Source organism: Eurypyga helias, unplaced genomic scaffold (assembly GCF_000690775.1).
Source record: "Eurypyga helias isolate BGI_N326 unplaced genomic scaffold, ASM69077v1 scaffold21005, whole genome shotgun sequence".
NCBI lineage: Eukaryota > Metazoa > Chordata > Aves > Eurypygiformes > Eurypygidae > Eurypyga > Eurypyga helias.
Window position 1 is genome coordinate 19,403 of NW_010251066.1, and position 14,302 is coordinate 33,704.

At 41.5% G+C, this 14,302-nt stretch overlaps 1 protein-coding gene across 1 annotated transcript in view; it reads right to left on the reverse strand.

Annotated features, from left to right (window-relative positions):
• Positions 1 to 13,657, reverse strand: part of MED15 (mediator complex subunit 15) — a 23,846-nt gene extending 10,189 nt beyond the window's left edge. The window contains exons 1-10 of the mRNA XM_010151895.1: positions 13,635 to 13,657; positions 12,151 to 12,238; positions 10,892 to 10,943; positions 10,383 to 10,412; positions 9,044 to 9,259; positions 8,208 to 8,470; positions 7,270 to 7,413; positions 7,024 to 7,209; positions 5,739 to 5,828; positions 721 to 840 (exon numbers count right to left, since the gene is read on the reverse strand). Coding sequence (XP_010150197.1) covers positions 721 to 840; positions 5,739 to 5,828; positions 7,024 to 7,209; positions 7,270 to 7,413; positions 8,208 to 8,470; positions 9,044 to 9,259; positions 10,383 to 10,412; positions 10,892 to 10,943; positions 12,151 to 12,228 — 1,179 coding nt within the window. The 5' untranslated portion in view covers positions 12,229 to 12,238; positions 13,635 to 13,657. The remainder of the gene's footprint in view (positions 1 to 720; positions 841 to 5,738; positions 5,829 to 7,023; positions 7,210 to 7,269; positions 7,414 to 8,207; positions 8,471 to 9,043; positions 9,260 to 10,382; positions 10,413 to 10,891; positions 10,944 to 12,150; positions 12,239 to 13,634) is intronic.
• Positions 13,658 to 14,302: the final 645 nt, after the last annotated feature.

Sequence of the window (14,302 nt, forward strand, 5' to 3'; positions counted from 1 at the left end):
TTTGCTTGCAATCCATGACTGTGAGGTCTTTAGCAGATCTGGACCTGCGACAGGCAGACGCAGTACCGTGACATCACACATCTTCCAGCAACAGCTGGATAGGTACTGCCAGCCTGCCTACACAGGTTCTTCTCCCATGCAGGTACAACTGGAATCCTTCTGGCAGTTCCTCCTATGCCACCGTGAAGAAGACGACAGCTCCGTTTTTCTTGGTCCCTGATACCCTGCTAAGAAGCTACTCAAACTGAAATGAGTCAAGTTTACCATCAATGAAAGAAGCACCTGTACGGAGCATGAACGCGTGGTACATAAGGTCCCAGACACGACTCCGCCAGTACACTGCAGTACTGACTTGCAATGCCCTCATAAATGCACGCTCGTGGAGTATGGACAAAGACTCAACAGAAACAACAAAGTTCTAATTTTAGACTTGACTCAACTGAAAGAGAAATGAACACAGTAACATTTTAAGTGTTAAAATAAAGATTTATGTTGCTTTAAAAATGCTTTATTTCATATCCCAAGCTCTCAGAAAACCTACTGTTTAAAAAGAAAAAGGATCGATAAAACACCTAAACAGCCCAATACCCTGAGTAACACCATCAAGTTAGTTGTTTGATGAAAAAGTGAACTTCCCCTTGCTTGAAAGCCAGTTGTTACAATCACGTATTGAATGCTTTGCACAATTCCTGACACAATGTGCTTTGACTCAGTAAATACCTGTGGCATTTGCTGTCCGCCCAAAGGAATGGAGCTTGGCGGTGTAGCAGACACAGCGGTGGTAGGCGGGAACCGTGGTCTTATTTGCATCCCACCTCGGGCCATAGGTGCGGTGATCATCTTTGAGGACAGAGGGACAACAGACAAAAGTAATCGCAAAACAAGAAATGCAGTGCACTGGCAGGATGAGAAGCACATGCAACCTTCAGGAATTAGGGGGAGCATGAAGGGCAGGTTAGTGAGCTTTTCTCTAAAGGTTAACCTAACATGCTAACTTACAAATCAAACTCCTTTTTATATCCTTTACATCCATTTTTAGCAAGCATCTAATGAATTCTAGGTACCCTGAGAGAGCTGATCGGTGGATTCAGATTTGTGGGTCAAGGGTTGGCTCTGCTATCATTTGTATGAAGGGCTTTTCCTAAATTTTGCCTAACATCTTGAATTTCTAAAATTCTTGGAAATAATTACTCCAAGTCTGTTGTCAAGAATGCTGCATATAAGGAGCTGTATAATGCCACAGGCTTTTGATGTGCTTTTGCCCACTGTGGACTCAAAAGGATTTAGCAGTATTTGCATATGCCACCCTTGATTAAAACAGAATCTGGCAGACAGTTCAACAGCAACTGTCAGCAGGAGAGCCAAATTTCAGATCAACCTAACCTGTGACAGTGTAACAGTGCCAAAGAGAACAAAAAGGATTTGCAGGTTTCAAAAAAGCTGTTTGGTTCCTTTTATAACCCACAGAGTAAGTCAAAAATAGCCTTGTAATTTCCATCCTTTGATAAACAGCCATTCCTTTATTACTATTCTGTTCTGAGTCCACAATCTGCCTCAAGCTTATTCATGCACTGTTTGATTCTCCAGATGTACAGACTGAGCACACCCTAAAGTACAGTCATTTAGGGCAAATGGTGACGGTAAGCATTAGAATGGATTTGTATTTTAAAACAGTATTAAGACAGTGCTACTCTGCAGTGTCTAGAAGTGCCTTTCAGAATCATCAGCCTGCATGAGCCACCCAGATTTAATCATATATATATGTATAGCCCTCTGTTACGTAAAATTTGATATTATACAATATATGCTGAGAATTTACAGCATATACAGCATATTTTTGAGGTAGTATTGAGGTAACGTTGGCAGATTCACTTATCAGCAAAAGAGCTTCTGTTTTGCTTCTAAGATCTTCAGTCAGCTTCTCTGGGCTATATTTTTTTCCAGCGTACATATTACCAAGGAACCTACACAGGCCCTAACTAACCTAGAGGTTAACGAAGTCTCCTTTCAGTAAATACTTTGGGACGTTCTTGCTTAGTGTTCTATGTAAATGGACTGAAGCAGCCAGCAACGTGTCTTTAGGAAGTCAGAGAATGCATATGCTTACAACTGTTAAAAATAAATAAAATAGAACATAGCAAGACTGAAAAAGGAAAGCAAAAACTGATAAAGAAAACAGCGTCAAATTCAGCACAGCTGTTAGTTCACAACATCAGAGCAATGCAGTCCCTTTCCATCCAGGCAAAGAGGGATGGTCAGAGACAGGATTTCAAAAGAGAAACAAATGAGTGCTTCAGACATCACACACACATGCACATGTACACACACAGCATGCAACAGCCACCACAGGCAAACACAACAACCCAGCACTGGCACAAAGCACAGGTAGATGCTACGAAGTGCAGTGAAGAGCTACAGTATCAACATGAGAGCTGGTGAAGCAACACAACCCTAACAAAACAAAACAAAAAAGGGAAATTGCTAGAAAAAAAAAGAAACATATCCTTCCAGGTACAATCACCCCATCTTAGACCCTCGTGAATGCACATGGATCTCTGGAGCTTGTGAAATCGCAGCGATGTTACGGTGACCCACATGTCCCATCTTGGTCCTGTTTCTCATGCCACACCACCAGAGTGTGAAGATTTGGATTACTTCCTCCGAGGTCAAGGAAATTATAAGCATAATCACAGCTGAAGTGTCTGGCAAACCACTGAACAGCAGCATGGCAAACTCCGATCCAAAGGCTTTCAGCCATGTGGTTTACTGTGGTTGGTCAAACGTGTATGCACAGGCACACAATTTCGGGTTTGATTTTTTGGGGTTTTGTGTGTGTTGAAATGCCTGCTTTGGGAAGGAAGTGTATTTATAAAGTGACACCAAATCCAGTCTCTTAACAAAGGTAAGCTATTTTTCCCCATTCTCCAGCCAATTTAGATTTATGAAACCTGTGACTCTGGCAAAGAAGTCAGGAAAGGGGATTCCTGTTTTATGCAAAGCAATATATCCATGAAGGAGTTGTTCTTGCCAGTCTAAAACCAGAAGACAACCAGAAGTGTTCAAATACTTTTGAAAAAGATTTAAACTGAAGGTAAATCCTCCTCCACAAGTGAAATTGATTTATCTCAATTTACAGAATCAAGAAATTTACCCCATAAAAACTTGGAGCAAGCAGAGGAAGATATTCTTACAGTGGAGGGAAGACTCAAAACCTATTATTTGATAAAAATGAAGTGGAACATAACAATTAGAATCCTGGACCTGTAATTTTCTTTCATCTAAAGTCCAAATATTCAGAATTCTGTAAACATGTAGCTTCTGGTGAACTTATGTAAGTATGTGCCACTGTCACTTTACAAAAAGCAGGTCTGATTTTCAAGGAGCAGCAGATCTAATTTTTAAGGAACAACAGCTAATCTGCATCCTGAACACCTGAAGGAATTGCACCAGAACAGTGATTTCAACTCTATTAATACTTAACTCCAGTTGATTACAGACTGTCACGTGGTGCTGCAAGCTTTGTGTAGCACTCTGTAGTCACCAGGACACCACTTTGTTTACTTATCTGCTCCACACCTGTGAGTTAGATGCTCACAAGGACTAGACACATTGACCTGCATGGTGTCTTCACAAATTCAAAGAACTTCAAAACTCGCATGGATCCATGTTTACACCTGGAATTGCTTTTACTTTTATACAGGCAGGATGAACAGATACTTTACAGGAAAGGAAAAACCCAGCCATATCAAACAAAATTCCCAGTTTGAAAGGCCCTAGAGACCAAGTCTAAATGTAACAAGCAAAGATTAGGATATGGTTTGTTCATAACTAAAGCTTCCCTGAACCAAATGAAGAAGTCAAGGCAGATATATTAAAAATGCTGGTGCTAGTGAAAAATGCACTAAATACAAAGCAAAGTCTACTCTTAAAAGAAACTTCTTACAAATTAAAGAAAATCCATATATGCTCTCAACAGCCAAGCTGCACTGTAATATTGTACACAGCCACAATCTTAAAACTGAATATTATATATAGAAAATGTTGACACGAATACAAGAAACACATTTAATTACTGTACTTCACAGCATTAAGTGAATTTTAGTAGACTCCTACAGCAATGTCATGAACATAAATGGAGTAAAGCCTGTATGTGAAATTTTCTGAACTCCATCGGTGAGAGACGAGCAAACCCTGAGTTTACTACACATGTCTGAATACAGCTGCAATATGAAACCCTCTGTCAACCATCTTATCACCCAAAACTTTTCAAATGCACTGTGCTGTTAAGCCACTGGCATATGAACTCACTAAAAATGGCAAGAATTAAGTTGACTCTATGTAAGCACAATCCATCTGTTTAGGAGTTGAAAAAAGCACCATTAAGTTAGTAAAAAGAAAAAAAGTCAGCATCCTTCCAGCCAGCCTAAGTCCCTGCAGCTCCCACCTGGAAATTATTTAAGAAACAAACAGAAGTTTTAATTCACATTTCAACTGTAGAAAGAGAATTTCTGCATTGCTGCCAGAAGTGTACCACCTGTACTTACCACTGCTCAGCTTTTACAGCCTGTGTTATGCCGACACAAGCAAAAGGACCAATACAGAAACAGAACTTGGCCACCAACAAGGATGTGGACAACATGAGAGTTATGATGCTGCAACACACTGTTCTTGATACAAGTCTGGGATATGTATGCTGAAGAACCAACTGTTAGCAGAGTCCATGTGCAAAGCTTCCAAATGTCTTATCGAACCTATTATATTATTTGTGCACCGAAGGGAAAATGGTGCATGCAGTCATGGAACATCTGGGTACATGAGAACTCTGCCACTAAACCTAGCCAACCTCATTTCATCTGCCTCAGTCTCTTGAGCTACAAAGTGGTGATAATTGTACTTACCCATGTCTGTAAAATGCCTCAATATGAAACACTACAGAGGTAAGCCACGAAAGACTATTTCATATTCTTGTAGAAAATGGGATGAGAGGTTCAGCTCAAGCCATTCCCAATTTTTTTTCCCCATGTCTCCTTCATACCAGACACACACCAAGGAACAACCACTGTGGCTACAAGTGCATTGCAGGATAAGAAAACTGTGTTAGACAATAAGCTTTCACCCAGCACTTCTTTTTTTAATGTAACTCTGCACTTGTGACACATGCCATTTTTTCCTCACAATTCACATCCAGAACAAGAGCAACCTATATCTACTGCCCATTTCACTCAGAAAAAGAAGGAAAGAGGAAAGGAATGAAAGGGGAGAGCAGAGAGATTTCATTGTCTATACTGTTTTTTATGGTCGATACATGGAGATGGAAGGTAAACCACATGTGATTAAAGACAGCAGGCAAAGATTCACAGTACAGAAATCAGTTTACACAACAAAGCAGTCACCTAAGAAAATTTAAAGAAAGAAGAGGTGATACACTCCAGGTACCAACAGTCAGACTTGTAGTGTGACCACAGGAGGCCGTCTTACTGATGTGCATTCCTGTGCCAGTACAGGCAACAATCTTACCTACTCGGGACAGAAAGCATGCACAGAGAGGTTGTCAACGAAATCCTGCCTCTGACTCCAGGCAAAGGAGAAACAGCATAAAAGCCCATATCCCCTTTATAACGGGATGATCAGTATCAGACCCCTCATCAGAAAGCCACCAGAAACCCATCTCCATGCTCATCTCTAGCATGCACTTGCCACAGGCCTGTAACTAGGGATATTGGCTCCTGGGCCCTTACCTGCCCAGAAGCTCCCATCTGAGCAGCTTGGGCCTGAGCTGCTTGCACCGCTGCTGCTGCCTGCTGCTGCTGGACCAGCTGAGCTCTTACCTTGAGTATGAGAAGGAAGAACAAAGTAAACATACATCTACCTGATTAGGGTATGACACTTGTTTCAACTATATTGACTATACTCATAAAAGGCCATGGAGACAACAACAGCCTCACATACACACTCTTCCTAGAGTTGCTAAGCTTTCTTTATGAAAACAAGTTCTCATGTTTCTAACATGTTTCTAACATTTAGAACAGTCTTCCCATAGGTTGTGCACCAAGACTCGATTTCTTCTTGCAGCTTTCTTCCCCATTCTATCAGGTCTTCCTGTGACAAAACTAGGTATTTCAACTTTCTGGCAAACACAGTTAACCACGTGTTGACTTCCCTCAAGCACACTCTATTGAGCACCTACTAATAACCAGCATTTCAGATGTTTATACATTCATTACAACTGTCAGTGTGATGTACATGACATCCAGCTGCTCTTAGGTCATCTGGTAGGAGCACAAAGTGGATGTAGCAACTCGTCCATGTGTGGTCAGTAACTCATCTGGTAGGAGCACAAAGTGCAACTCGTCCATGTGTGGTCAGTAATTTCTCAAGTGTGGCTGATAGTCCACTCCTCTCCAGCAAAGCCCAAAGAAAAGCACGTCTTGGGATTACCTCTGAGCTTTTGCTCAACAGCACATATGGAGCCCAGAAAAAAACTGACTTGTGATGCAACAGTTCAAAAAGCTGCACCATTAAGAAGATGATGCAGCAAGAGGTTCAACACAGTAAAACTATTGTCTTGCCCACATTCTTTTCAAGGCAGGAACTACCAGTATCTTAAAACTTTGACCAAAACCTCTAAATGTGGCAGCAAAAGCAAAGCCAGCATGCTAGAGAGCCAACACTGGCTCCAGTCACATGCACTAGGCACTTGAAAGCACTTGCTCATGTCCTAGAACAGCAAACATCGTGAAGGTGATTTTTCTTTAACCAGTTTCTTTTTCTTTTTTTAACCTGTCCACTCAAGAGTAAGACAAGAAATTATTTTTAAATAATAGCTTCAAAAATGTTTTTCACAGGTTTCCAGGTCCTACTCTTAGACACAAAACTGTTCTCTGCTGGCAGGCCCAGACATAAAACTTTAAAACCTCTGTACTCGCAGCATGTTAACTACAAGTCTCTAATAGCTGTGGTTTTTCCTACTTCATTATTAGCAAAAGTCAGATATTTTTCCCTAGAGGATCATAATGAGCCAACAATCTGCTGGTCACTAGCCCTTACCTGCATTGCTTTTAATTGCTGGGGCGTAAGAGTAACAGGCATAACCTGACTAGGAATTTGTCCTGAGATTGCCTGTGGCTGAGATACCATGGGCTGGGGTTGAGGCTGCGATTGTGGTGGAAGCTGAGACTGTTGTGCCTGAGCAACCTGCTGTTGTTGCTGCTGTTGTTGCTGCTGCTGCTGCTGTTGCTGCTGCTGCTGTGCCTGCATAGCCTGTGCTGCCTGCAGCTGCTGCATTTGGGCAATTCGCTGTAGTTGTTGCTGCTGCTGTTGCTGCTGCTGCTGTGCCTGCATAGCCTGTGCTGCCTGCAGCTGCTGCATTTGGGCAATTCGCTGTAGTTGTTGCTGCTGCTGTTGCTGCTGCATCTGAAAAGCAGGAAAAGCCAGGATGCTAAAGCTTCCAGCAATGCGATACCAGCCTTATTTTTACAGCACAAACCAAGAGCAAACGTAACCCTAATACATCAGGATGAGGTCTTAAGCCCAAAGGGAAAGCCCAACCTTTTTATCCAAGCACTCTTCTTACATCTCAGCTCCACAAAGTGCACATCCCGTGGTTTCAGCATTACAAGCTTGCCTTGCTACCAAAACAGTTTTCACAAGCAAAGATGAAGTCCATCAGCTTCTCCTGTATGACTGGGCTCAGAAGCACTTCTTCAAATGTAACCAGCCTGCACCAGCACCACTATTTACCAGAAACTGCACAAAAGCATGACAGCTAAGGTTCCTTTTCTGCTTTTGTTCTTACAGATGATACATATAATGTGCTGGGCACAAATTTTTTTTAAAGTGGCAATGTGTATTACACACAATGACAAACCAGCCACTATTTCTAGAGTAATACAAGTGCTCTTAGTTCTTTCCTACATCCTTGTTCTTGTCAGAATGAAAGACAACCCTAACATTTATAGAGACAAAGGTTTTAATTCTCTATTGCAATGACAGAAGAAAGATACCAAGCTACTGTTAAGCCTTTCCTCTGGGATGTAATATATTGTTGCCAATTAACTTGCGAATCTAAAGTGAAGTCCCACCCTAAACTGGAAAACATTAATAACAGGTAGCGCTGATATTCAGTACTTCCATGCAAGCCACGCCTCACTTGACGAGTAACCGATCACAGATCACCTCGATTGTCATTGTAGTTTTTTTGTCATCACCTGCTGTTGGTTTTGCTGCTGCTGCATCTGCAGTTTCAGCATATGCTGTTGCTGCTGCTGGACGGCTTGCAACTGCTGCTGTTGCTGCTGCTGCTGCTGGGCTGCTGCAGCTGCTGCTGCCTGCTGCTGTTGGACCTGAAACTGTTGTTGCATGGCTGACTGCTGGGCCTGGAACTGCTGCTGCTGCAAAGCCACCTGCTGCTGCTGGAATTGTTGCTGCTGTTGCTGTTGCTGCTGAGCTATCTGCTGAAGCTGAAGTTGGGCTAAAAAGAAGGTAGACTGTAATTAAAACGTGATCCAAACAGTGCAAGAGACAGTTACTCAGTGTAACTCAATAATTGAAGATAATCCCTGAAGTACATTAATGTTCTCTGTTAGCAGCATGTACTTGTGCTTCCTCAAATGGATGAGGCATATTAACAGCAGAATGAATAACACTTCCTACTACCAATCTCTAATTCTCACTGCCTGTATTGAGTTAGCAACCTAGGTAAGGAATGTAAAATCATGCAGGAAGAAATATGCACAGAAGGCAACAGCAGGAAGCACTGTACCCACAGAAAACATTGGTAAGGCCTACAAAGAAAGTTCTGAAGCTGATATCCTGTAGGACAGAAGCAGCATTTGCTCATACAACAGCTAGACTGTTCCTCGCTATACTAAGGAAGACATTTATCCCATTAGGTAGCAGTATCTGAAATCAATTCTTCCTGCAGTTCACTTGGCTGATTTAGCCAGACGTATGAAATCCCTTCAGCACCCTTTCCCTGTGGAAAAGTTATGTACTGAAAAGCTGACGTAGCAATTTCACTGGTTGAAGCAAACTGAATACTTACTCTGCTGAGTAGCCGTAGAGACACCAGGCATACCATGAGGGGCCATTCCTGAGGTTCCAGGAGGCTGCTGCTGCCCTGGGAGGCTCATCTGTTGTCCCATTGGACCAAGGCCACTCATCCCACTCATCGGTGCTCCTTGAGCTCGGGAAGCCATGCCCATTCCAGGTGCCCCTGCTGGGGGACCCCCAGTTAGATTCTGCAGGGCATTCATCGGATCTACAAGGAAAATAGTTACCAATATGCAGCCAGCCATGCAATTGCTTCCCCAAAATCCTCTCTTCTCCAACATCCACTCCCTGGTCTGTCAGCTTCAGACCATGACTAGGCCCAATACCCTGAGAACCTAATGTTCACTGCTCTGCCTGTGAGACAACAAGAGGCTTGTGACACATCTTTGCCTCTCTGTAAATTGTGTGGAGATTAAGTGCTTCAGATCTTCAAGGTTCCAAATAGATTCCAAAGACTTTAGAGAAAAGGAACTTATTAGCCACCTCTGAATTTAAATGCAAGTCAAAACAAGCTGCCAACAACACTCCATGAAGATATACAGCCTGTAATCTCAAAACCCAAAAGAGTCTCACTGTGGATCCAGTGAGCCTCCTGAGGCCAACACAGAGCAGCAGTGCTCAGACCACAAGTACTTTGCTATGCAGTTCCCCCATAACATCACGTTTATTAAGCAGTGGATAAATTCAGTGCCTTTCAAGGCAATTGTCAGAATCTGAATCCTGGGCACACAGAAAAGTGAAGTAAAATAGGGAATGGCAATTCAAGACAACAAAACACAACATGGGGTGCAAAACCAATATTAATCAGGTACAGAACACAACAGCCCCTCTTTCTTAAGAATACTTATAAATTATTTCCAACTGTCTAGGCTGGATGCTAATCAGTTGCAGACACTGCATATTTCGCCTACAGGGGATAAAAACAGAGGATCGTACTATGCTGGTGTCACACACCGCTGTAAGAATTAGCAGAGGCAGAAGACATGCTCACAGTTAACCTCAGTCAAATGGCACAGTGCGTATGCCCAGCAAACACGAAGTCTGCCTCTGATGCAACACAGCGGAACCCAAAGCTGGGAACAGGGAGAAACCTGGACTGCTCAGCAGGAGATTATTTCCACTCACTCTTGTTCTTTCAAGAATCGTAGTGTTGTGAGCTAACAGAAGCACAAACAGGGAAACAAACAAGTCTCTTGTGTTACATCCAAGCCTGTCACCCTCATATCACTCAACAACCACCACAGCCCTTACTTCTAAACTGTTCTCTTTAGAAATGATGCGGAGGGAAGAAAAAAAAAAAAAAGGGGTGGGGAGGGTGGGAAAGGGCTTACCACTGACTGAGGCTTGAGATTTCTTATTGTCTGCAAAGGAAGAAAAATTAGTTGCCTTTGTTAATCTTGTCACACACAAATTTAGCACTTCAGATATGTGAATGTATTAATTGTAGAGACGATTACAATTTAAAAAAAAAAAGCTGTCTAGTGTAATTCTAACAAAATACATAAACCTAAGTCGATTCAGAAGCCAGAATGTTACATAAACAATGTAAAGAAAGAAAAAAATACAGAAAAAAAATTCAGAAGGTGGAAAAAAGTTATAAAGTTTAGATAATTTCTCAAAGACTTGTCAATTAGAGATGGATGTATAGAATAAATAGTATTTAGAAATCAAGCATTTATATTACAGAAAAATTTTTAAAGCAAGTTGTGAAGAGTCACATTCAGAACCACACATGTAGACCCTAAAATTTACTTTTTTGGGGACGATGGGATGAGCAAGCCCATTACTGGGGGGAGGGGAGGAAACAACCAACCACAAAACAAAACAAATGACTACTTACGAATATCTCGAAAATGGATAATAAGTCTGGCCACAAGAGAAAGATATTCCTCCTAAAGGTGAAAAAAATCAGCATTTTAGCATAGAAAAACAAAGCAACCACAACTTTCTGGTTCTTCAGTATTCTTCCTCATGTAACAGATTTTACTTTATAATGTCTGCTGGCTTTTCAGTGCAGTCCACTTGCAAGAACAGTCTGTTCACTAACAGAGAATATTTTTATAGTAGGTCACTGTGGCTGATGGCACAAAAAGGCCAAGAAACCACAACATTTGCTGGAAAGAACCTCCGTGACAGTCACACTAATAGGACCACAATATATGAACATAATCATAAACCAATACATCCATTTTCCACTTCTTATCCACTCTAATTCCTTTTTCTTAAGGATTGAACCTGCTTACCTGGTACACTGCCTTACTTTAGTGCTTGAGCTATGACATATTCATACTACAAGAACTTTTTTAAAGCTAAATTAGTATTACAAATACAAGTAAGTTAAAAACTTTGAAGACGAACATTTGATAGAAGTGGCAGAAGTGACATGACAAATATTCTTTGCAGCATTTCCTAGTGTGCTTCATATTGTGTAAGCCAAACTGCACAGGGCTGAGATAGCCTTCCTGCCAGTGAAACTACCAACTCACCAGTGAGGATGCCATCAGCAGGCATAAATTTGCGACATCAGCATTATAAAACTTTCACCAAAAGAAGTTTTATCTCAAACGGGGCTTGTCTGGAGACAGCCACAGTAACCAATTTCTTATAACACAGCTCTAGGAAAGACATGTACGTTTGGGTAGAGTCTAGAATTGTACATGACAACCACACTTTCACAGAGACCAAAGCATCTCCCTCGGTCTTACTCACGACACAGCTTTTTTATTGATATCTTAGTCTCTCCTGGCCACCAAACTGGCCATAAGGAATGGTGCTACACTGTAGAGAAAGGAAATTCTATTCAATTCACTACAAGCACGTCTTTGGATAAGAATTAAATGTGGTCCCATATAAGCATTAAATGCTGAAGCATCAGCAAAGCTGTCTTGGACTGAAGTTCAGTTTGATGCATATATTGGACGCAGAACACCTCATTTCCCCTCAGGATAAAAGAAGCACATATAAATCAAAAATTTTGTATAACTATGTACTCTAAGCAGAGGCAGTTTACTAAGTCCATCGAGTTTGCTATTTCTGTGGGTTGTTTCAAACTTCTTTTGACACCCCAGTAACTTCTGGAAACAAACAGAGATGCTTTACCCTTGTTTTGGCCTTCATAAACACATGACTCTCCATATCTTTGCTGGATTTATTATGGGCAACACCAGCCTTCCTCATAGCGTCATCACTGAAAAGAAAGAGGAAAAAAAAAAGGCTGGGTATTAATTGAGGACATCACTTTCTGTAGTTAGGAAGGTCTGCAAATCAGCTTTTTAACCGTCTCTCATTCAGAGATGAAAAACCAAAAACAAAACAAAAAAGAAACCAACACAACAACCCAAACCCACATACATTACTCAAAACTGCCACCCTTTAAAATTTCTTCAAATAATGGAGAAAAAAGCCAACTAAATTCTAAAAGGCAACACAAATATTCTTCGCAGAAATTCAAGAACAACTGCTAAGCAAGTCATTTTGACAAAATACCAGGACCTGTTCACTTGAGGAAAGCTGAATGACAGGATTAATGTGATCCATGTTTGGTGAACAATGGGCTTCAGCCTGCCTAGCATCAAGCATTTTCAGAAGAATTCTCCAAACATAAGGTGGAAAAAAAGAAAAAAAATAAGAAAAAAAAAGATTACCTAACTTCTCAGCCCCAGAGCGCAAGGACGACGACTCTCATTGTGAGAGCACCGAGAACTGAGCAGGCAGAAAGGTAAGCAGAGGCAAAGGCAGTAACATATAGGTAGTACTATGTGGATGTGATACAGGCAGTAATCAACGTGGTATTAGAACTTGGAAAAAATCCATTCCAAGAAGTTATCTGCTTTTACAGGTATCTACCGTTTCCTTTTGATGTAACAACATGAAAGACATTTTATAATGACTACCTCGGCATTACCAATAATGCCACTCCAAGCACTCCATGTCCTATCTGTTAGCATTCCAACAAAAGTTTAGACTAGGAGGAAGAACAAAACACACACAGCCTGTTCTTTGTTCACATATTCATCTGCAATCAACATAAAAAATATTTACATTAAGAGACTGGGAAAGTCACTAAAAAAAGCCATAGCTTTAGCATAGAGCCAAGGATATCAAATAATGTATCACATCCTTGCAGAAGGCCAAACACAGCATACTCTGAAAACTAGATGGCACCAGCCAATTCAACCTTCATCTGCCTTCTAAGTGCTTACTAAATGCATCACAAATGCACACTAAAACTCTTTTTTATTTCATGCAGAACACTCAAAGTTGTGGTTTCAAAAGCTGAAGCATTCAACACCAACACCAGCTTCAGGAATTCCCCCTCCATTCCCAAGAAAATTGTTTCCAGCCCAAGAACGTGCAATCTCTCACTCAGGCCGGCTGGTCTAGTTGAAAAATCTTGCAAAACACGTTCTGCTTCAAAACTATACCAGCTCCCCGATCCAGTTCGCACCATGACTCCATGCACCAGTTGTTCCAATGAAAAAAACCAAAAACCCAAGGCAATGAGTTCCAGGAGCAACACCACAATAAGCCATGTAATGTCATCAAATCCTGCTTAATGAAACAGACTACTTGATCAGTGCAACACTCGGTTCAACAAACTTTCTTGCTTAAAACAACAACTGACGGGGAGGGGGGAAGTGTTCTGGTAAGCCATTAGCCACATCTATCAACATTACAAGGTTTAAAAACCTGCAGGTAAACACCAAAAAATATATTAAACCTTCATCACCTGATCTTGTGCACATGACACTGTCCCACACACTCCTGTTAGTTACAGATCAGACCTAACAAATGTTACCAATAGCAGCGCTCGCTGCAGGAATACCCACATAACAAGACAGAAGACCCAAGACAGGAATCACCCATACTACTTAATCACATTTGCTTCACAGAACACGTAAAGGTATGAAGGGCCTCAGTCCCCAAGAACACTGCCTTCAGCTAGAGGAGAAAGCAGACCATCCAGCCTCCTTCAAGCCTTGTTCTAACATTACCTTTGTTTCCAATTCTGCAATGATTAAAAAAAAACCCAACACACACACACACAACAAACAACCCTCTTTCCACTACACACGGAATCACCATTTCATAGTTTCACAAGCATATCCTCCAGCAGAAGCAAATCCTCCAGCAGAGGTGACTAGGTAAGGAGCCACCCCTTCCAAGTTATGCTAATGCAACCGTCTGTGTGGCTGTGCTGTCAGCAGAACGGAAGAACAACCATGGTTATAAATAACCACTTTTCCTGACT